The 23,164-nt window shown below is 40.8% G+C and overlaps 4 protein-coding genes and 1 pseudogene across 8 annotated transcripts in view; 1 reads left to right on the top strand and 4 right to left on the bottom strand.

Annotated features, from left to right (window-relative positions):
- The first annotated feature begins 2,579 nt into the window (after positions 1–2,579).
- Positions 2,580–23,164, top strand: part of Plc21C (Phospholipase C at 21C) — a 64,892-nt gene continuing 44,307 nt past the window's right edge. For 4 of the 5 annotated variants that reach the window (XM_089257724.1, XM_089257722.1, XM_089257723.1 and 1 more), the window contains exons 1-2: positions 2,580–3,087; positions 14,370–14,817. In XM_089257724.1, the coding sequence (XP_089113850.1) occupies positions 14,725–14,817 (93 nt within the window). In that variant the 5' untranslated portion in view covers positions 2,580–3,087; positions 14,370–14,724. The remainder of the gene's footprint in view (positions 3,088–14,369; positions 14,818–23,164) is intronic. The other variant, XM_089257721.1, reaches the window with a different exon arrangement.
- Positions 14,823–15,713, bottom strand: LOC115562886 (lectizyme). Its single transcript, XM_030385072.2, has one exon. The coding sequence runs from the start codon at positions 15,663–15,665 to the stop codon at positions 14,862–14,864; it is 804 nt and encodes a 267-aa protein (XP_030240932.2). The 5' UTR covers positions 15,666–15,713; the 3' UTR covers positions 14,823–14,861.
- On the bottom strand, positions 16,144–17,571 carry LOC149091782 (lectizyme pseudogene; annotated as a pseudogene).
- On the bottom strand, positions 19,524–20,429 carry LOC115563338 (lectizyme). Its single transcript, XM_030386095.2, has one exon. The coding sequence runs from the start codon at positions 20,394–20,396 to the stop codon at positions 19,560–19,562; it is 837 nt and encodes a 278-aa protein (XP_030241955.1). The 5' UTR covers positions 20,397–20,429; the 3' UTR covers positions 19,524–19,559.
- LOC115563339 (lectizyme) lies at positions 21,453–22,396 on the bottom strand. Its single transcript, XM_030386096.2, has one exon. The coding sequence runs from the start codon at positions 22,351–22,353 to the stop codon at positions 21,517–21,519; it is 837 nt and encodes a 278-aa protein (XP_030241956.1). The 5' UTR covers positions 22,354–22,396; the 3' UTR covers positions 21,453–21,516.

The following is a 23,164-nucleotide window of genomic DNA, read 5'->3' as shown; positions in this document are numbered from 1 at the left end:
ATGTGTGTCTATCTAATCATTGTTATTGTTGCGGCTCACTGTACTTGTTGCTGTTGTTCCTTTTGTTGTTGTTGCTGCTGCTGCTGCTGCTGCTAGTGTACTTTATGATCAAATAAATATGCATGGCAATTGCTTTGTGCCATAATTCGAGGAACTTTATGGGCGATTGGCATAGTTCATAGTGGAAAGTGGGCTGTGGATGAGCAACGAGGTGGAGGTGGTGGCAGGAGAGGGAGGGATAGTGAAAGGGGTTGCAAAGGTTAGAATGCTCTCTGCTCTTTAGGGGCTGCCACTGTGGCACAACAAAAGCTGTCAACTGGTTTTGCATATCTTTTGTGTATGTCCGTCTGTCTGTCCGTCCGTTTGTCGACCTTGAGGACAACAATCAATCAGCAGCGACAGCGGCAATGGCAGCGGCAACAGCAGCTGCTGCTCCCAGCTTAAAAGTCTTGCAATACTCGCCCTTTGTATGTAAACGTACTTATGTGTGTGTGTGTGTGTGTGTGTGTGTGACTGTAAATTTATTACAAAAAAAATGTGAATAAGAGTTGCTAAAATTGGATGAACGCGACTAGGAATTGCCTTAAAATAGAAAATAGTGACTCAAATGGAAGAAAAGTTTTGTAAGTGACTCGAGTAAGCCAAGCTTGATTAAGACAAGCATTTTAGAGGCTATTTTAAGTACAGAAGATCAAAATTGGAAAGTTGTTTCGGTGTTCTACATAACTATATTTAGACTTGAACATAATTTCTTTTAAATATATGTATGATCTATCATAACATATGTCTGTTATCATATACCAAATCCCACACACACTAATATACCCCAAATTTGTCATTCATATAGGGTACACTGTCTGAAATAAAAAAGTGCACAACACATATCCGTGAGATACGTCTTCTTTTTTGTATCTACGCATTTCACCTTGTCAATCAGCTGAAATTTGGGTCAGATATTTTCCATACATCTCATCTCTGGTTGCGTCCATTGAGTGTCATATGCGCTGATATACATACATATAGCATATACTATTCTATTCTATTTGGCTAGAATCATATATCATATATATCGTATATTCAATATTTTGCATTTGGCGCGTTAATCAAATTGTTGTCAAGTTGTTTGTAGCTATTTCTCACGTACGCTGATTCGAAACACATTAAAAATAAAATCATATATAAAAATTCTTGGCTGCAACTGTAATTTAAATTCAAAATAAGGCACACACATACACACCGACACACACGCGCAAGCAACCACACACACACACACACACGCTAAGACAGAATGAGAGACGGGCCAGCGACCAACAAACAAACAAACCAAATTGGCAATTTTTATTTGATTTCTGTCCGTTTTCGTCGCTGATTAGCCAGACGCGACGTCGCTGCTGGCGCCGGCATCGCTGTCGACGACGACACGCCTACTTTCAGCCACTTGTCGTTGACAACTCCCAAATGCGAAAACTATGCAAAAACTATTACCAAATGCCGCTTTTGTGCTGCGCTCTTGGCCCCCTCTCCCTCTCTCTCTCTGTCTCTTCTTCTTACTGCTTAATAGCAATGCCGCTTGTTTATTTAACTAATAAGAGAGACAGCACACAGCCAAGAGAGAGACAGAGGGAGACAGAGAGAGAGCGTCTCTTATCAAAACATGCAAACCGTACGGCAGCAGCCAGCAGCTTTTCCCCAAAACAATAACAAAATACACGAGGAGCGTAAGAGAGCAGAGAGCGAGAGCGAGATAGCGTGCGGAAACACGCGCTCGCAGCAGCTGCTCTCTCGAGAGCGGGCGAACGCAACGTGTGTGTGCAGCACGGCAAAAAAAAGCTCACGTATAACAGTTTACAGTTGCGTGGGGTGGGCGCGCATAAATTTGCAATTACAGTGGTGGCTACACGATTGGACATGGCTGCAAATAGTAGTGCCAATGAATTGTTTCTTATGTGAATAAATTAATATTTTACTTATATATGAATATTAAATGCTATTTTAATGTTAATTTCATTTTACGTAAGGGAATATCTGGATACATTTATAATATACATATTTATTTTTGTTCTTAAATATATTTTTTAAAAAAATTTATATTTTATTTCTTGTTACACATATTCACTTTATTCTTAAATTATTTATATTTATATTATTTCGTTTGTTTTTAATGATTTTAAATTTTATTTTAATTATTTTTTTTAATGTACGATATTATAAAATAAATTATTTCTATAAAATGAATATACAGCTTGCAATATTTTGGCTAATTTGGCTTTTCTGTCTATCCATGCCTGTTTTCGCAGTCCCCTTTATCTGGCTGCCTCTGTTCCTTTGTATAACAGTTTCTTTTTGGGCATTTTCGTTTATTTACAATTTGACATTTTGCAAGCACGCACACAAGCAAAGCAACTCACCTTCATACACACACACAAACACGCGCACACACTCAGCACACGCTGCTCCAACAAAGGTCGTCCTCTCTCTCTCTCTCTCTCTCTCTCTCTCTCTCTCTCTCTTGCTCACTCGTTCGCTCTCATCTCGTCGTATCTCTTGTTTAGCTGTGAAATTTTCATTTTCAGTTTCGCATTTTCGTTTTCCCAACAGACATTCGTCGCACGCCGAAGCGTTCGGTCGCGTTTTCAGTGAACTCCACAAAATCAGAGAACAAAAAAACATAAGAAAAACAAAAACAAAGTAAACTGAAAAGTCTTTCGCCTCACATGCACAGACTCCGAGAGTTCGAGTGTTTCGCGTGTGTGAGTGTGCGTATGTCTCGTGTGTGACTAACTTAGTAGATGTTGCTTAGACAGAGACAGTACTTAAATACTCAGTGCTGATGAGTTCCCAGGTGTAAATCAACCCACAGACCAAGCACTGTACACAGTTACTCAAATATATATATAACACATATATCAAGTGAGATCCGCGGGGAGTTCGAGCTCTGTGTTCGACGTCCATTAGGCAATCGTAACGGTAATTTGTTGTATCTTAAACTGGATCCCGTTTCCAGTACAAAATCTGTAATTGAAATTGATTCAACCAACGGCAAAGCCAAACTCGATTGCCATTTAAAAGTCAAAAACTTTCGCACAGGTAACCAAAATCTATAAAATAAAATCAAAATAAGCGAAACCATTCTGGAGGCATAAATTTTGCGTTCAAAGTGTTTTTTTAATTTGATTTCGTTGTCGTTGATCTCATCCATCACAAATCAAATCAAAATACAATTTCATTCAATTCAATTTACTTGTTCAACATTTTTCCACGGCGCACAGTGTGCCAAATGCTTGAAATGATATTGAAAAATTATTAGAAAAAGGAAGACAAGCTTAAATATATATTGGATATGGGATATAGGACTCGTACGATCGTATATAGATATGAACTTGTAGGTATTACTGTTAAGTACAAATTGGCTTTTGAATTATATAAAATTACTCTAAATATATTTTGAAATTATCTACTTTGAACTACTGTGCATTGTTGCCAAATGCGCTTGTTGTTGCTGCTAATGCTAATTGAAAATTGTGCCGAAAATTGTTTTTGGCTCTGGGCTAATTTTTGGCGCAGTCAAGAGAGAAGTATTTTTTTTTGTCTGTTCAGGCAATGTGTTGAAAAGTTTCAAGTTAGATATTTTTTCTGTCTGTGTCTAGCACACTGGGGCGGGGCAACGGAGGCTGGGGGCTGGTGGGGCCTGTGCTGGAGTGTCTAATAGTTGACTGTGCTGCTTGTTGCCCGTCGCCAGTCGCCGGTTGTACTTGAACTCGCAGAAGGCCGACGGCGCGAACGCGTGGCGAACTATCTGCGAGTATCTCACAGATACGCATATTGTATCTCAAGCTGTGAGGCAGGCATACGTTCCACAAGTGTTGACTGCAATGCCAGCGCAGTCAGCGGGGCAAGTGAAGTGCAGCAACAGCTAGGTGCATTTTCAATTATAATTTATTTAGTAATTGCATTTTTCGCACTTCCAGGAAAAATCGTTTAATATATCACTATTTTTCTGAGATGACAGACATATTCGATACTATTTATTTTCAGATACAGATTTATATATGTTTACTGTATCATATTTAATTTTAAAAAATATTTTATTGACGAAAGTTCTTCCAATGAAACTGCCGAATTTTCTTCTCATCTCTTGATTGGCATTTAATTTCCTGTTCGAAAACAAAAAGCTTTCAATCATATTTGATATTTGTTTACTTTGAACAATTTTGTTTTATGAAATATTGAATGTTCTGCATTTGACAAATCGTTTAAGTTCGATTCCGCTTTCAAATGATTTGATTTGATTTGTTTCTTTATTTCATTTCTTTATTTAGTATTATTGACTATTTTCTTTGGGGATTTCGTATAAGCAGATATATCTATTATATACATAGTACTCTGAACTACAATCCCATACTTGTTACTCAACCGACTTGCCACTCGAGAATACAGTTTGAGAGCCACTGTCTTCTTCATATTGTTTTACAGTCATCCACTTACCTCGTCACTTAGAGCATTTATAGAAGGCAAGCGCCTGCAGGTTTATGCTGCTCGCTTATTTAACATGACATGAGCTTTATTTAGCCAGCAGCGCTGCAGTTGCCACATGCCACAAGCCACATGCACACACGCTGCATGCCGCATGTCACATACCGTATGCTACATGCATTAATGTTGCAGTCAGCAGTAATCAGACTCGTTTGGTAGACATTAAAAAAGCCGCTAGTTTCAATCAGTCAAACGCAATTAAGATAAAAGGATTAAAACCGTGTGAAAGAGAGACAGAGTGGACAGAGGGAGAGCGGGACAAACAGAGAGAGAGAGAGAGAGAGGAAGAGATACAGCGAGAGCAAAGTAGATATGTATGTAAAGATATAATGCCAGCGGCAATTAGTATCCTGTCTCTGTCTCTGTTTCCGTCTCTTTTTCCCGCTCTATCAGTGTGAGTGTGTGTGTGTATACACAATGCAGCGCACATTTGGCTCATTATGCTGGTTAACCCGTTCCGTAAAGAGTTAACCCCTCAGTCAGCTCGCTCGCTGTCGCCGCTGCTGCTCATTAATTATTAAAGAACGACGCCAACGCGGCTGCAATATGAAAAAAGTTGCGCATACGCGGCGTAGGCCAAACTATGTTGCCCTTGTTGTTGTGGCTGTTATACACTTGTTGTTGTTTCAAGCGATGTTTGTTGCCCATGTTGTTGTCGTTGTTGTCTGCTGAACTCACACATACGCCAACACACACAACGATCTATCATTATAATGAAGCGTCAAATCTAATACGGGAATTTTCTAACTGCCTTCATTGCCATGTGGTTCCGCAGCTGTGGCTAAAAGAATCAGGAACTAAGGCAACGCCGAGGGGGTGCGGACTGGGGGGCAGGGGGGCGCTGGCGTTTAATGTGGGCGTGTGTGTGCGTGCGTGTATGAGTGTATCCGAGACTCGCCCTGTTAACGTTCTTGTGCCCTGATAACGTTGACAAACTAGATAAAAGCGCGATAAAAAAAATGAAAACAAAATTTACACAGAGATACAACAAACTCACAGCAGAAACAAAAAATAAAAAGTAAAACAAAACTGAGCTAAACTCAACTCAACTCAACTCAATGTTATAAATAAAACAAAGATGCGAGTCGACATTCGCTGCTTTTGCTTCTGTTTCTTTCTGTTGCTGCTGCTGCTGCTGCGGCTGCAAAAATAATGCTTGAATATTCCACGGATAGCCAAATAAGCTCTCTGAGGGGTTGGGTGAAAGGAATTTGCTATGAATATGAATGAGCTGACAGCAAACGGCAATTTTAATACCCTGTATGCATAAAAACGTGTTTGCCGGGAGTCATAAAGCAGTTAAAGGCATTCTCAAGCATGTTTTTGTTTTATTCTCAAACTGATCTGAGATAAAGTTTAAGCGAAACGTAGGAAATTTGTCAAGAGCGTTACATCAGCCAAAGAGGATTTGAAAAGTTGAGATTGGGGCATAAACAAAGCCATATCCAAGATAAGATGACTTACGCTTGTCGAGTGAATAGGACAAACGAATGTTAAATGAGCTGAAAAGCAAATAAATTTGTATTTCTTTTGTGAGCGACAGGATCTGCAATTGCTCAGCTATTCAATTGGAATGGTAAGGAGCTTCGAGTGGCCAAAGGGGAAAAAATACAAGATTTTTCCTTCTTCATTTTCATATGCTATTCAAACATTTCTAGAACATAAATAGTTTGGCAAACAAGAAAATATTTGAATGAAATAGAAAATAAATAAAGCTATTCATTTGTGGACAATATTTAAAAATAATATTTTGTACTAGAAAAGGAACTGAATTTGTATTAAAATAAATTGCATAAAATATATTGCTATAAAATTGAGAAAAAAAACTCGATCAGCTTATAGAAATTTGATCTTATCAATGCTAATTGAATGTGAATACAATAAAAGCTAATTGAGTTCATTATTCAATTTTTTTTTCTGTAATCTGTTTAATGAGTCAAATTAACCGTAGAAACCACAATAAAAAAAGTCGCGTCGATTTTCTATGTTGATTAAATAAAGCTTAAGGCAAACTACAGTCGTCAACCCAAGCCTATGTATGGTATATGATATATATAATAGAATATAGAAATACAATATAACATATATTTAAATATAAATAATAATTTTACTTGATTTTTAAGAAATTTAAAATGAATATATACATATTGATAATTGTTATCAAAATATGGGCCAATGTATTTTTATATAAATTTAGTTTAAGGAAAATAAAATATTGCATCAAAAATCACATTTTCATATAAATTTAGTTATTGACATAAAATATTGATATACCGTGAATAAATAAATTATTTTCTGAATGAAAATACTTCAAACTTTGATTCTTCAACCTAGGGTATCTCGCAGTCGAATACGCGTCAATTCGAATGTATTTAATTGTTGCTATTGTGATAGCTGGCGTTAACGCGCGATAAGCTTAGCCACTACTGTGTCTCTGTCTCTGTCTCTTTCTTTGTGGTTGTGCTGGTGTGTCTGTATGTGTGTGTCTGTGTGTGCTTCTAATTAATTATTATTATTTTACATTGTTTCTGGCATTTTGAACTAATGCTGCGCTCAATTTATGAAAACCTCATTAGGTAAACAAGAATAATGTATATTATGATTGAAGTCGCCATTAAAGAGAGTGGCAGCTGTATATCTTAAATGAGCGCACACGCCTCATGCCACATGCATCACATTACGCATACGCAGTGTAGCGTGCAGCGTGTGGCATGTGGCATGTGTGGTTGCATTTTAATGCAAATCCAAACTAAACACACACACACACACAGCGCGAGCTGTTTGCTTTAGCCTGCTTGTGTGTGTGTGTTTGTGTTTGCTTAAATAATTATTTTTTTCTTGGTGCTAATGCAACGCTCATTTAGGACACGCAGCTGCCCACCCACCGCTGCCCCACAGCCTTTTTGTTCGGCACGCGTAATTAGCCTTAATGAAAAGCTGTCCGAGATTTATGGCCGCACAGTTTTGCCCCGTTTTGTTTATGGAGATTTTCACTCGCGCGGCTTTTCCTCTTTGCGTATCACGTGTCGCGCGTCGGTCGAGGCTCAAATTGGAAGCGTTTGACTCTTGATCTTTGCCAAAATGTCAAAATCGGTTTGACGCGTCAATGTTTGGGCTGTGGCAAATGAAATTAAATTTTAGGCCATCGCATTAAAGGTGGCATCTAATAGGGCCCCAGGCGTTGCTTGTGGTTTGTACTCGTTTAGCCAAATAATGAACTGGGAAATATTTTCGACAGCTTTGCGGCATCATATTTGACATATTTAAAGGTGAAAGTGTGAAATATTTGATGTAATCTATACGTTCACCTCTGAATTATCATTACATTATTATGCAACATAAATGTGGTTGAAATAGGATATAGATAGATAATTGATGTAAATTAGAATTGTTATTTTATAATTTTGGGATTTGTTTGTTTACTTGCCATTCTGTATATTTCTGTTTTTACTGTAGATTGACGTTTTTATTATTAATGTTTGTCTATGTTTGGCATTAATATGATTGTGAATAACACACTTTCTAAACAGAGATTTAAAGACATCAATTTAATAGCGTACACCTTAAGTATATTTAAGGCGATTAATCAAATATCACAACTCTGCAAAAAGGGGAACCCCATTTTGTGTTCTGGCCTAGCCTTTTGCTCATCTATCATATCTAGTTATCTTCAACAATCAAATATCAAATATAATTCATATCTTTATTAATCAATCAAATGGCACTTAACTATTTGCGTATGCTCAATCGTCAATACGGAAAATATTATTTAAGATTGATGCGATATTAGGATATATGTGGACAACTAAATGAATACATGATTTATATAAATCGTATATATAAATCTATATGTATAAATATTATAAATATTTTTATGCGCATATTTAAATGAATCAGTAAAACACTTTCGTAGAGCAGAAATTTCATTTAACTTTAACCTATTTCATCTGAATATATTTTAAAAATCTACATTTCTCTTAACTAAGCACGAACTCGTAGTTAGGGAATCAAATTTATTTCTTCCATTTTCAATTTCCCATTTACAATTTCGTTTTCTTTTGCGCTTCCTGTTTAACTTTTTCTACTTAATAACCTCATTTATGCCCGTTTCCAATTGAACTATTTTCTATTAGTGTTATTGTCTTTAATAATACTATCTCGAGTTTCCAATCGATACGTGCCGAATGGTCTGTTTGTATTGTTGTTGTGCTGCTTGACTGCTCCGAAAACTATGCTAAACTTTTCGCACTTGCTGCCCGAACCCTAAAAGCCTTTATAAATAGAAATTTTTTGCAACAATGAAAACAGATAAAAGGAAACGCAGACGGGGCGAGGGCGGGCGGAGTACATGCGCGGGTTGGGGCTAATATGGTTTGTGAAATTCGCGTGCAAAAAACCATCAATTGTTTTGTCAATATTTTCACAATTTACCTGCTTATATATCGACAGGTATTATCTGGTGGCAGTCGAGCTGAACTGCGTAGAGTGGGCTGGAGAGCTGGGTCAGTAAACTCAGGGGGCAGAAATTAAGTGCGGTGCGAGCTGGCTTCGCAGTGGGTGGATGAAATTAAAAATGCAAACCACCCAAGCACCCTGAAAGCGAAGTGAAACAAAAGTTTTCCAATTGAAGACGCCAAGTAGGGGGAAGCGTAACGCCGGCGGTGCGCGGGCGACAAGTGGTGCTGTGAGGCTCGGCTTGACGTTGATGGAGGTTCCTCAAAATGGGTAACAAGCGCAAACTTTGTGCTGGAGGTGCCCGAGGGCCTCTTGTTTTTTTTTTTTTTTTTTATTTTGGGTGTCATTGAACCTAATGTTGTTTTGCTTTTTACTTGTTTTTTTTTTTTCAATGTGGACAGAAGGACATCGAGATGCCATTCGAGGAAACCCCACAGGGAAAGAGAGGGAGAATGTTTTATATATATATAAATTTTGTTTTTATTTATTTGTGTACTTTATGCCACCGATATCGCCAGAGAGCAGGCAGGCTTGACTGGTGTTTGGATTGTTGACACAATGCGCTGGGCGGGCCCGGCTCGTTTGTAGCCTGATGAATTTGTTGTGCGCGTGAAGTGCGGGCCAAGAGTGTCCAGGCAATAACAGCCACAGCTCGAGCCAGGGAAATTTGCATGATTGCCGCGCTGCTGCGCTGTTGAAATATTCAAGGCAACGACTCGAACAACAAAGTAGGCAAAAGCCGCCCGCAAATTACTCAACACTTTTGCATTTTAATAAACCCGAAAAGCGCTTCCGAATCCTTTTTTTTTTTCTGTTGCTTGTGGGCGTGACGCGGAGCCAGCCTCTCAGTCGTCCGTGTCGGAATGTGTGCGTTGGCTTAAATATTTGATTTCGCCGCGCTTGTTTGAGTTGTTATGCTTAAGGTCAAAGGTAATTGCAGACTCGAGTGTTGCTGTTGCCGCTGCTGCCAATCAGTCTTTCTCGCTCTGGCAGGGGCATGCACAGTGCTTGTCAAACTATACAGCTGCCTCAAATTTTATATATAATAGCCAAACAGCAACACACACACACACATACGCACAAATGTATTTGACATACAAGTGAATATAATTTGGTTTCTCCTAAAAGCCTCACTAACAATAAATACATGAGAGCAACAACAATGACAAGCTAAAGCAATTAGTTTAATGTAATTCTCGCTCTTTTACTCACACACAAACACACACACACTGGATCTCTCTTTCTCTTTGTCTCTGTCTCTGTCTCACTCGTTTTCTCTCTCGCTTAGACGCTTTAACGCTTTGGGCGCTCAATGCGAGATGAAGCGCCAGCAAAAGTTGTATGTACCACAAATGAAATTATAGCCATACACACACACATACACATATACGCACACGCACACACACATTCACACTCATACAGTGGCAGGCCACAGGCTGTCGCTGCAATTTGCGCGTCGACAAAAACGTTTGCTCCTAAAAGCATGCCACACAATTTTTGCTCGACTCTCAATATTGCCGCCCTCATGCTGCTGTTGCTGCTGCTGCTGTCGTTGTTGTTGTTGTTGGTGCTGCTCATCGCTTATCTTTTGAAGCTCACCTGCCTCACTTTTAAGCATTTTAACTTTGCTGGCAGAGTCGAAGTCGGCGGCATCGGCAACGCTGTCATGCACATTAACCAAATAGCTGGCGCCTTGATTTGATTATCATGTTTTTTTGCCAGCACCGAGTTCCAAGCTCCAAGATTGCCGTTTGACAAGCAACTTCATCGACAACAACAACAACAGCAACAGCAACAACTGATTCGCCAGTCAGTTGTGCGGCATCTGCCGTAGGCTGCACAAGTTTGATTATGTCCCGGAAAGGGTATTTATTTTACGTTTCCTTCTTTTCATACATTTCTCTTTTTCTTTTTCTCTTTCTGTTCCCCACATAACAATAAGCATATTCTTCATAATGTTCAGGCAGCGCATTGTTGTTATGGCTAAAGAGTTGTATGTATTTGTGACCATGGAGCACATGTGCATTAATAAATGTTACTTAACGATTTGAGGTATCTTTTATGGGCTTGTATAATGGGAGCGGAGAGAAAAATTCAACACTTCTGTGGGATTTTATTGCATTAAAATGACCGTGGAGGATAATAATTTGTGCCATCTGCAAGCAAGCAAGCTTAAGAGCTGAAAAGCGTTCCTTTAGGTAATGTGGAGTAGCAATGACCTTGAAGGATCTAAAGCTTTGCTTTTTTGTATATTTAATATGTTGTACATTTAATTAGCAATTATTGAGGTATACCATCAAAGACATAACAGCAATGAAAGGCAGTTACAATTGATTTGATTTAAAAAGAATAAATCAAGAGATCAAATATATTTTATAATTAATTTTGTTGTTATATTATCTATCATATTGTTTTATAATTTAATATTACTATTCTATATATTGTATATATTATTAGACTTATAAAAATAAAAATAACTATTATTCATTTGATAGCTAGAGAGCGAGCACAATTCGCATGTTAAAAGAGGCAATTTACAGTTAGCAAGCACTTAGCCCCAAAATAGGCCATGGAGCATTATTAAACGGCTGTTTAGCTAGCTTAAGAGGGAACGAGTCTAGAGAGATTTCATGTCTAAAATATATTGTCCGACAAAACACAAGTCTAATTTTATTCTCCTTACTTTTATCCATGCACATCTGTGCAACATAAAGTAACCATGGAGAGAGCTTGCTTAGTGTGATGCGTTATGGCTCATAAAGTGAGAGTGGATATTTTTACTATCTCTACAAAGAGTATTCAGAAATTTCCTAGTTTCATTCCTTGCATTTTACAGTCGGCAAACATATTTATTATTATTTTTTTTTCTTTCGACTGGGGCTTCTTTTGATTTATGGCGCTGCCCCGAGAGCGTTTGTCAGGAGCGAGCGAGCGAGAGAGCCGCCATTTTGTTCTGTTCTGTGTCACATGCATGATTCATGCGACTTTCGCTTTGGTCCTGTTATTATTATGGATGTTGTTGTTGTTGTTGTTGTTGTTGTTGTTGTTGGTTCGCTAGAAGTGGAAGTCACTTCAAATCTGTATGTTGCTGCTGTGATTCCCAGCCACGCCCCCTGCCGCTCCGCCCCACTTACAGGGACCCGGGACGTGGGCATATCTGCAAATTGCCTGCAATAAATTTTTGCCCGTTTGCCATAAAACACTTAAAACGATTTGTGCGAATAAAAAACAAAAACAAAATAAAATAAGAAACAGAAAACTGAAATGAAAATAGAGCTAAAGGAGCTGGTAGCAAACAAAAAAGAAAAGAAAAACAAAACGGAAAAGCTGAAACGACTGGCAATTTTCATTCGATTTTCCCTTCGCGCTTATGTAAGCCATAACAATTTTCCAATCATTTCCACGCGCTTCGCATGCAAAACAAAATGTTTAATTACTTCCGCAGCGAGCAGAAATTTGCCTTGGTGTACAAAACTCAATTTGCGAATGTTCCGTTTGCGGACAATACGGTAAATGTGCAGAAGTGGAAAATGGAAAATGGTAGGAAAACTGCCAAAAATAAATGCACACAAATTCAATTTATATTTGCCATAGTGCGCACAAACAACAATAACAAAAAAAACAAATGACTTCCTTTGCGAACAAATGTGTGCGTGTGTGGGTGTACACACACATGCACACATGGTCAAGTTGTTTGGCTTGTGGAGTGAGTAAAAGTTTGCTTACGTTTTCATTTTGTGTCTTTGGCTGGAATTGGTTATGGCATGGCCGAAAGAAATTATAAATGAATTAGTTGGAAAGTCACGTATGTGTGTGTGCGCACAGAGTGGGCGTGTGTGAGTATGTGCGAGTGTCCCTTATTATCTCTTACTTACTCCATCAGCCGTTATCTGCTGCTCTCTTGGCCCTTCGGCTGGCCTGTCGTAAGCGGCTTAAGTGTATTCGAGAGAACAACTTAAAGCATTCGCCATGAATGATTCACGAGCGAGCATCGCATACCGAATGAATGAATTTACTGAACATTTATCGGCAGCTGTCATCGGTGCACAGTTCCGTTACGTTTTGGGAGCTCGGCTTCAACCGGATGTCTATTTAAAGTTCAAGCACAATACAGCTTCAGCCTGTGGGGATCAAAAGTTGTGCGCTCTGTTAATTGAAAACTAAAAACTGAAGACTGTGAACTGAAAACGTTTGTGCTCCAAATTAGCAAGAACACAATTTCGAATAATTGAAATGCGAAAAAGCAAAATAAATTAAGGCAAAGAAACGTACACAATGCGCCAAGGCAGCCCGAAAATAGGCTAACAAAGCGAAAATGCCAAAAATCTGTGCAGAGGCAGCACCAACAGAAGCAGCCACAGCAGCTGACCCTAACGAGCTGGTTATTCAGCCAGACAGAGAATGGGATGAATTGATTTGAATTTAGCCAAAGCTTAACTATTTTTACAAATTCAGGAATATATTTAGAGCAGCAGCAGAAGCAGGCAAGCTTGAGATATGAAAGAAGAACAGAACACATATTTCCATAAATCTTGCTCAAATTTGATGTATGCGAAAGGGAGAGAAAAGGCGATGAAAATAAGCTGAAAGCTTGCCACTACAAAAAATCTCATTTTCAGTTTTAGACAAACTTTTTCTTTGTTTTTTCTTCGCAAATATTCAAATGAAAATGACAGAGACAATATGAGATGCAAATGAAATATAATGTAATGATTTGATTAAAAGCAAAGCGTATTAGAGAAACAAAAACGACGCAAAGAAGCAAAAGAAACTCTTTTGACGACTTAAAGCAACAAGAATTTCGCAAGTTATGCAACAATTATAAACAAAAGAAATTTTCATAATTATTAAGCTTTTGGATATTTTGTAACAAAGTTTACTAATTGAGATAGAAAACCAATGAAATACTTATATAATAGGCATCTGTCTTAGCATCAGTTATATAAATTTGTTGTGAAATATCTGAACAATTTTTAAACAATAACAAAATAAATATAAATGCTGAGAATTTCTAGATATTTTTCAGTAAATTCGATAAAGTTGTATAGTGCCTAGAAACTATAGACTTTAATCTAAAAGACCGAGAGCTTCGTGAGCAAAAGTGTCTTACAGAGCTCTCCTGGAATCCACTTACATTTTAATCCAAACTTGAACAGTTTAATCGCCTTAATTAGATTCTTAGCTTTATAGAACACATTGCCACACAATGGGGCAGGGCTGTGGTCAGGGCTAGCAGCCGCTGCAGATAGGCAATCTCTGTTCAAGTGCATTAAATAGAACAAATATATATGTATATACATATATACATATGTACTACTGCAGCTACTTGGCGATTTGATAGCAGCACGCTAAACGTTTGTTTGTTTCCACCTCTTTTGCAGTCGGACATTGGCGGAATTTTAATCGAGCTGCTAACAGTGAAGCGGACGGAATGCAGCTGCTGCAGGTGCAACGGGCCGAAGTCGCAGCGGCGGTCTAATTGAGGCCAGCCGGATCAGGAGCAGGACACGCTCAAATGGCGTCATTTGTATGCGAAGCCACAACAATTGAGAGAGCCACAAAAGTTGCTAACGAAACAAACTCAACAAAGGAAATGCAGCGCAGCAGCTAAAGCCAACCAAATAAAAAACAAAAAAAAACAACAAAAAATTCAAATTGAAAACAAGCTAAACCAAATCAACGTAGAGGCAACCAGAGACAACAACAGGAAACAAGCAAACCAAAAGGGCCAACAGAATGATGAGCGCAGGCGGCACCTACATATCGACGGCCAGCGTGGAGGTGCCGAAGGCTCTGCAGGATGGCGAGAAGTTCATTAAGTGGGACGACGTAAGTAATGCAAGAGTTCATTTCGTTTATTGAATCAGAAATGCTTAGAAGTCGTTAATGTGCTCCTGGATCCAGTCGCTGTAGGAGGCAACGTCGGTGTAGACCGATGGGTACTTGGTGCTGGCACAAGGTGTGTAGCCCCAGGAGACGGTGCCAACCAGTTGGTATGAGCCGTCGGGACGCCTGTTCACCAATGGGCCGCCGCTGTCGCCGTTGCAGGCGCCGTCGGTGGTGCCGGCCTTGAAGGTGCACACGTTGGACTCGGCCAGTTTGTTGCCCCTGGGCAGGTTATCCAGGCACTTCTTGTAGTCAATGATTTCCACATCCAGTTTCTGCAGCTTGTCGGGCAGCGAGCCGGAGTTGTCGCGACCCCAGCCGAAGAGGACACCATCGCCGGTAGTGGCGTACTGCTTGGTGGCCACGGCAATGGTGGCGACAGGTGCGTTGCGGGCCAAGGCATTGATATCGAATGGCTGATCCAGGAAGATCAGACCAATGTCGTAGGGGCCAACGCCGCCGTTATATTTCTCGTGGATCGTCTGACGATCGCTGCTGGCCTGGCGCACCTGAGTCACGGACTTGTCCGAACGGCTGTGAGCGCCGGCAACCACCTGGAAGTTCTTGTAGGTCATGCAATGGGCGGCGGTCAGGACGAGGTCGTTCCTGATCAGCGATCCAGCGCAGTAGTGGGCGTTCTTGGTCGTCTGCAGGGAGACAATGAAGGGTGCCTCGCCAGCTTGGGCCTCCTTGCCATTGATGATGCGGCCCTCGGGGAAGCCGGGCAGGCCAATAAGATTGGCGTTGGCCGAGGCCACGGCCAGTGCAATAAGAGCCACAAATAGTTTCATGTTAACAGCTGTTGACTTCGCAGTTTACTGTTTGGTATTGGTAGCCGGAGCATTCGCTTTTATAGTGCCCAGTAACCAGCCAGTGGAGCCTTATCAGTTAGTCGAGGCTTATCGCATATACATTTAACTATCAATGGCAACTGGTCTTTATGGAAGTCGTTCAATTGACGCGCTGCAGATTTACGATCCTTTTTTTGTTTTTTATATTTATATTACCGGCTTACGCAGTTGACCGTGTCCCGGTTAAGCCAAGTACTAGTTTGTATACTATAGACAGACAGTCCACGAACCATCCACTTTAGATGAACATCAATGGCAACTTTGATATCGATCGAATCATTACCGACAAGTGGGTCGGCGGCCTAAGGTCTATGCGAAAATAAATAATGCGCCAAGTGGGTCGTAAATTTCAAAACGCGGTTTCCATTCCTGCCCACCATATATTTTGGGTAATCTCTCTAAACAAAGTAAACGACACTTTATTTATTTATTTATTAATTTTTTGCAAGATCATGGGTCAGATTGGGCGCGTGTGTAAAGCATTGGAGCGTTTGAGAAGTTCACCATCGATGTGATCATCGATTATTGAAGACAACTGACAGGGAGTTCTAAATCTATATGTATGATATGATATGATATCTTTATATGTGATATAATATGATCATAGCATTTCGAAATCAAAAGGGTCGAAAAATGATAACGATGATTTGTTATGGTGTATAATTATATATAATTATATACATATATATATACTAGTCTTTTGTGTTCTATACTAAAAAATTAGAGGTAGATTAAGCAATATTTATTTTATCTTATTATATCTTATTATAATTTGTTATTTGTTTTGTTTTTATAACCAGAATCCATTGAAAATGGGAAATCAGGGTACAATGGTTTTTTTTTGGTGTGTATGTAACAGGCAGAAGGACACGTGGCAGACCCCACAAAGTATATATATTCTTGATCAGAGCGACGACCTGAGTCGATTTAGCCCTGTTCGTCTGACCGTCCGTCCGTATTGATTAGAAACAAGCTAATTCGTTTATTGAATCAGAAGTCGTTTATGTGCCTCTGGATCCAGTCCCTGAAAGAGGCAACGTCGGTGTAGACCGATGGATACTTGGTGCTGGCACAAGGTGTGTAGCCCCAGGAGACGGTGCCAACCAGTTGGTATGAGCCGTCGGGACGCCTGTTCACCAATGGGCCGCCGCTGTCGCCGTTGCAGGTGCCGTCGGTGGTGCCGGGCTTAAAGGTACACACGTTAGTGTTAGTCAGTTTGTTGCCCCTGGGCAGGTTATCCAGGCACTTCTTGTAGTCAATGATTTCCACGTTCAGTTTCTGCAGCTTGTCGGGCTTCGAGCCAGAGCTGTCGCGTCCCCAGCCGAAGAGGACACCATTGCCGATCGTGGCGTACTGCTTCGAGGCCACGGCAATGGTGGCGACAGGTGCGTTGCGGGACAAGGTGTTGATATTGAATGGCTTATTGAGGAAGATCAGACCGATGTCATAGGGGCCAACGCCGCCGTTATATTTCTCGTGGATCGTCTGACGAGCGCTGCTGCCCTGGCGCACCTGAGTCACGGACTTGTCCGAACGGCTGTGAGCACCGGCAACCACCTGGAACTTGGTGTGGGTCATGCAATGGGCGGCGGTAAGGACGATGTTATTTCTGATCAGCGATCCGGCACAGTAGTGGGCGTTCCAGGTCGTCTGCAGGGAGACAATAAAGGGTGCCTCTCCTGCTTTAGCCTCGTTGCCATTGATGATGCGGCCCTCGGGGAAGCCGGGCAGGCCAATAATATTGGCGTTGGCCGAGGCCACGGCCAGTGCAATAAGAGCCACAAATAGTTTCATGTTAACAGCTGTTGACTTCGCAGTTTTCTGTTCAATACTGTCAGCAGAAGTATTCGCTTTTATAGACCCCAGTACCAATGGCAACTGGTCTTTATGGAAATAGTTTAATTGACGCGCTGCAGATTTACGATCTTCTCCCATGCCCTTGCAAATGGGAATCAGGTTATATGTTTTGGAAAAGTTGTACAGGCAGAAGGAATCATGCCCAAAAATAATATTCTTGATCAGCACATGAGCTGAGTCGATATTAGCCTGTCCGTCGGTCCGTCGTCGCCGTCCGTCGTCCGTCCGTCGTCGTACGTCGTCCGTCCGTCCGTCCGTCCGTCCGTCCGTATGAACGCCGAGATCTCAGAAGATATAAGAGCTAGAGAGCTGAAATTTTGTGTGCATACTCGTGTATACCATACGCAGTACGAGTTTGCTTTATTTTTTCGATAACTCATCCGATAACTTTTTTATCGAGAATAATCGAAAAATTGATTTTGTTTTTTGAGCCTCATCGGAGTACTATTAGACGTAGAGACTTCAGATTTACTGTGTATATAGAGATAATGAATACAAACATTTTGTAATCAACAGATTTTGGATACCACGCCCCCTTCGCCCCCAATTTGTAAAAAACGCATTTCAAGTACTAGAGACTTGTGCTTTGGAATGTACACACATTTTCACCATATAATTACGCCCTGAAAATTTCATTAAGATCGTATGTTTATAAACGAAGTTATTCATCAAGTAAATTCTCATACTATTGCCCACACTGCAGCGCAGCCCAAGCGCAGTCGCTGCTTCCTGCGCAGTTAGCAGAGCGCGGGCGCGTGAGGGTGGATGCATGTGTATTTATGTGTGCGTGCATAATAGAAGTGCAGAATGATAAGAATTTTAGCTTGAAGGGTTCAGGGTATCTCCTAGTCGAGCAGCATCGACTAGAGTCTTCTTACTTGTTTCATATTTATATTACCGGCTTACGCAGTTGACAATGTCCCGGTTAGGCCAAGTGCTACTTCTTATATAATAGACAAAGAGTCCAGGAATCGCCCACTTTAGATGAACATCAATCGAAACTTTGCTATCGATCGAATCATTACAGACAAGGCCTAAGCTCTATGCGAAAATAAATAATGCCCCAAGTCGGTTGTAAATCTCAAAATGCGGTTTACATTCCTGTCCACCATATTTCTTGGGTATCTCTGTAAACAAAGCAAACCATCATGGGTCTGATTGGGTGCGTGTGTAAAGCATTGGAGCGTTTGAGGAGTTCACCATTCGTGTTTTTTGTTTTAAACACTAAAAATGTAAATTGCCTTTAAGCAACTGGCGTCGAATTTTCAGCCATTATGAAACGCTTATGGTTTTGTATTTTACAGATTTAAATTTGTTGTTGTTGAGCTGATGCATTTCATAATTTCCAGGATTTTAAAGGGTTTGTACCTTTATCGAGATTGATGAACATTAAACTCTAGAGTTCAAATATAACAAGAGATTTCTTCTTCTCTCTCTCTCTCTCTTTCTGTTCTCTCAAATTTTGGAATTCGATTACCAAGTTGTCACATTTTCGCTCTTGCAAAAGGTTCATATAATATAGAAAATGCAACGGTAGTGGGTAATGCCCGATAGCGCTAGTAAATATTGCCAGACTGCCAATTGAAGAAGCTTAGCCAGCTTATTGCCACATGTATAGATTCATTAACAATTAAGCGTTGCCAGTGGGTTTTACAAATTCAAAATTAGTTTATTAAACAGACGTTGGTTCTTAACCTAATGATGCAATCAAATTAATACCAGCAAATTAATATAAATACAATTTTTCTTTTCTGGCAGTACAGTATATCTGACTACATCGATTCGTTAAATCAAGATCTTTTTATAATTTATGGTACAGAAGATATCAATATCAATTTCCATAAATTTTGCATTAAAATTCCATTGAATATTATTCATCAATAATAATGCTCTAATAAATTAGCTACTAATAACTAATTTCAGAGATAAGCAATTATCAAATTTGTCCAGTTCAAAATGATTTCACTTTTATTGAAACTACAATTTACTTAAGTAGTAGGCGCTCTGGGTCTTGGTGATCCAACCAATGAAGGCGGAGACCCGAGTGTAGACTGAAGGGTAGTTGGCTGCGCCGCAGGGAATGTAGCCCCAGGAGACAACTCCAATCAGCTCAGAGGGAGCATCCTTGTGCTCGACGACCAGGGGGCCGCCGGAGTCGCCATTGCAGGCAGCTTTGCTCTGCCACAGGGAGTCGGAGCAAATGTTGGTTGAAACCAGCTTAGAATCGCGGGGCAATAATTTCTTGCACTCATCGTAGTTGATAATGTTGGTGGTGATCGTTTGCAGAGTCTTAGATGCCGTGAATATATAGGACTTTGGCTGTCCCCAACCGTACAGATGGGTCTCACCCTCGTGGATTTCCCCAGGGCTGGGCAGGACAGCGGGGCTGACCCACTCGTTGAACTCGAAGGGTTCGCTGACGTGAAGGAGCGCGATATCAAAGGGGCCCACGGCCCCTTCGAAGCTATCGTGAATGCGACCAAAGTCAACCAGTCGCTGCTGAGTTCGCTCATCCACTACGGCACGCGCGTGCAGTCCGGCAATGGCACTCATACCAACTGGGTTGGAGATGCAGTGCGCTGCTGTGAGAATCCAGTTCTTGTTGACGATAGTTCCTCCGCAGCTGTGCGAATGATGAGTGAAGTTGTTAGACAGTGAGACAATGAAGGGCGCCTGGTGGGGTTTGGCCTCGATGCCGTTGACTACGTAACCAGTGGCAAAGCTGGGAACAACCTTGACCAGGCTATCGGTCAGCTTGCCGGCATGAGCGCTGACCGCCAGAAGAGCGAGCAGCGTAACAGCGAATACTCTCATTTTGGTCGATTGCCTTGAAATGACCTAATCGTCGATGCGTTGTAATCTTTTATAGGCACGCGGAAAAAGAAGTGTTAGATGAGCCACTATCGGCAGATAAGCAGATAGATTTATGGTGTTGATTGCCCTTTGAGCGACAATCATATTTTCTGATTTCAGTTTTTCCAAATCTTCAAATTCAGGCTAATCAGCAGCATACTAGATCTTCAATGGTCAAAATTTAATTGATAAGAAATAAAATTGGTGAAGACCCGCCTGTTTTCGACCGTTTATAGCTATATAATGCTGAGTCGTAGGCGCGTGCCCCCGCTCTTTGTTTCATCTAATTTGATTTCATATTATGATATATAATATTCTGACAATATTCTGCTACTATGCTATACAGAATTTATTGTTCAAAAGCAAATATTCGATTCAATTCGTCATGAAATGAATATGTAAAATCAGAAATATTTATGGGCCATAAATGTTTAAAACTGATTAGCTATAATTAAAGTCCATACATAATATGCCTCGTATATTTACGCATGAATGATCGTAGTTTAGAGTACTTTAAAAGGCAATACAATTATTACACGTATAAATCATGCAGTGAGTAAAAAGAAACAAAAACTATTCCTGGTTAAATACAAAAAATGTTTAAACTTTAAAGTTGATATATATGTTATACTCTCAGTAATTTCACCAACTGAAACTCTACAGATTTTAGGACTACTCGAGAGTGTTTCTTATAAAACAAATTAAATTAAATTAATTTTACGTAAGTAAAAACTTCAATAGTAGAATTTCCTCTAAACATAGCCAAACTCGTAATAACGAAACCTTGATTTCCTTTTAAACGAATTTTCCTTTTCTCTCTATTTTTGTGTACATTGCGCAATTAATTAATAATTCGCAGAGGTAAGCTAATCTGTCTGCAGAGTACAAAGTAAGCTTTAATTCATAAAAAGATTTACTAATCCAATCGAGCTAGCTCAATAATCTAGATCATAAATAATGATCGATTATGGATAGGTTATCGGATCACATGATCTATTAAAACTGCATTATAAAGTCATATCGCTAAACTTAACTTGACAAGAGTCAAGTGAGTTATTTATTGCATTTTATAAACAACAAATTAGTTAAGAACGTAGTAGGCGCTCTGGATCTTGGCGATCCAGTCGATGTAGGCGGAGACACGGGTATAGACCGAGGGGTAGTTGGCCAAGCCGCAGGGAATGTAGCCCCAGGAGACAACTCCAATCAGCTCAGAGGGAGCATCCTTGTGTTCGACGACCAGGGGGCCGCCGGAGTCGCCATTGCAGGCAGATTTGCTCTGCTGCAGGGAGTCGGAGCAGACATTGGATGGATCCAGGGGGGCATCCTCGGGCAGTGCAGCCTTGCAATCTTCGTAGTTCAGAACCTCTGTGGTTAGGGTCAACAGAGTCTTGGCAGGTGTCAATATGTAGGATTTCGGCTGGCCCCAACCGTACAGGTGGGTCTCGCCCTCGTGAATTTCCTCGCGGCTGGGCAGGGCAGCTGGGCTGACCCACTCGTTGAGCTCGAAGGGCTCGCTGACGTGCAAGATGGCGATGTCGAAGGGACCCACGCCGCCAGTGTATTGCTCGTGGACGCGGCCAAAGTCAATTTCACGGTGCTGGGTGCGCTCGTCGACCTCGGCGCGCTTGTGGAGACCGGCGATCACTCCCATGCCAACAGGGTTGGAGATTATGCAATGGGCAGCAGTGATGATCCATTCCTTGTTCACGATGGTTCCTCCGCAGATGTGCGTGTGCTTCTCGAATTTGGCGCTCAAGGAGATAATGTAGGGCGCGGCATGGGGATCAGCCTCAGTGCCGTTGATGACAAAGCCAGTGGGAAAGCTGGGAATGAACTTGATCAAGTTGTCGGACAGCTTGCCGGCCTGAGCGCTGGCAGCCACCAGGACAAGAATAGTAAAAGCGAGCACCTTCATTCTGTTTGAAGCAATGGTCACTGAATGATGAAATCGTGCATATTCATTGGCTTTTTATAGGTGTCATTACTTTTAATGGCAATAATTCTTATCGGCCGATTAGAGAATGGATTTATGAAAACGATTTCACTTTTTGCCAATAATAAGTTTTTATGGTCCGTTTTTTTCTCAATAAGCCAAAAATTACGCTAATCCAGTGCGGCCTGATAAGGAATGTGTTAAACCCAACCAAAGCCACAGCAGCTACACGTCTTACACTTACAGCTTTGATAATTGCCATATTTTTAGCTTGCGTAATGTGTGCTATACAAGGCGTTGACAAGCCACGCGTGCCAGGTGGAGTCAGTCGCCAGCCCGTAGAAAAGGGCGCTAAAAATATACGAATACAAGCGTGTAACAACACAGTGTATATAGATGTATGCATATGGGGTATTGGCATGGGATGGGGCTGTAAGTCTATAAAGGGATGCGCGTCCTTGGTGGGCATACATAAAAGAGTGGACAGTGTCCAGGCTGCAATGCCTGCGGCAGATGGCGGCCATTTTACGGGCTTAGCCAATTAAAAGCAAATTTTACGCCGCTGCGGGCTTTGGACTTTGTGTAACCGCACACACACACGCACACACAAACCGAATTGTGTACACATTAAAAACAACCAGAGGGGAAAAACACGGAGCATGTGGCATAGATGCCACTTTAAAGTCCAGTTAAACAATGATAATAAAACTCAGGCCAGACACAGAGAATCCTCTAATTAGCGTCTGACTCAAATGCGGCCATTGTGTAATTATAGCGCAAATCTTTACAAGCT

This window comes from Drosophila navojoa, chromosome 3, assembly GCF_054131105.1.
Source record: "Drosophila navojoa isolate 15081-1374.11 chromosome 3, UAZ_NAV_1.0, whole genome shotgun sequence".
Taxonomy (NCBI): Eukaryota; Metazoa; Arthropoda; class Insecta; order Diptera; family Drosophilidae; genus Drosophila; species Drosophila navojoa.
This window is presented reverse-complemented; position numbering and strand designations above follow the sequence as displayed.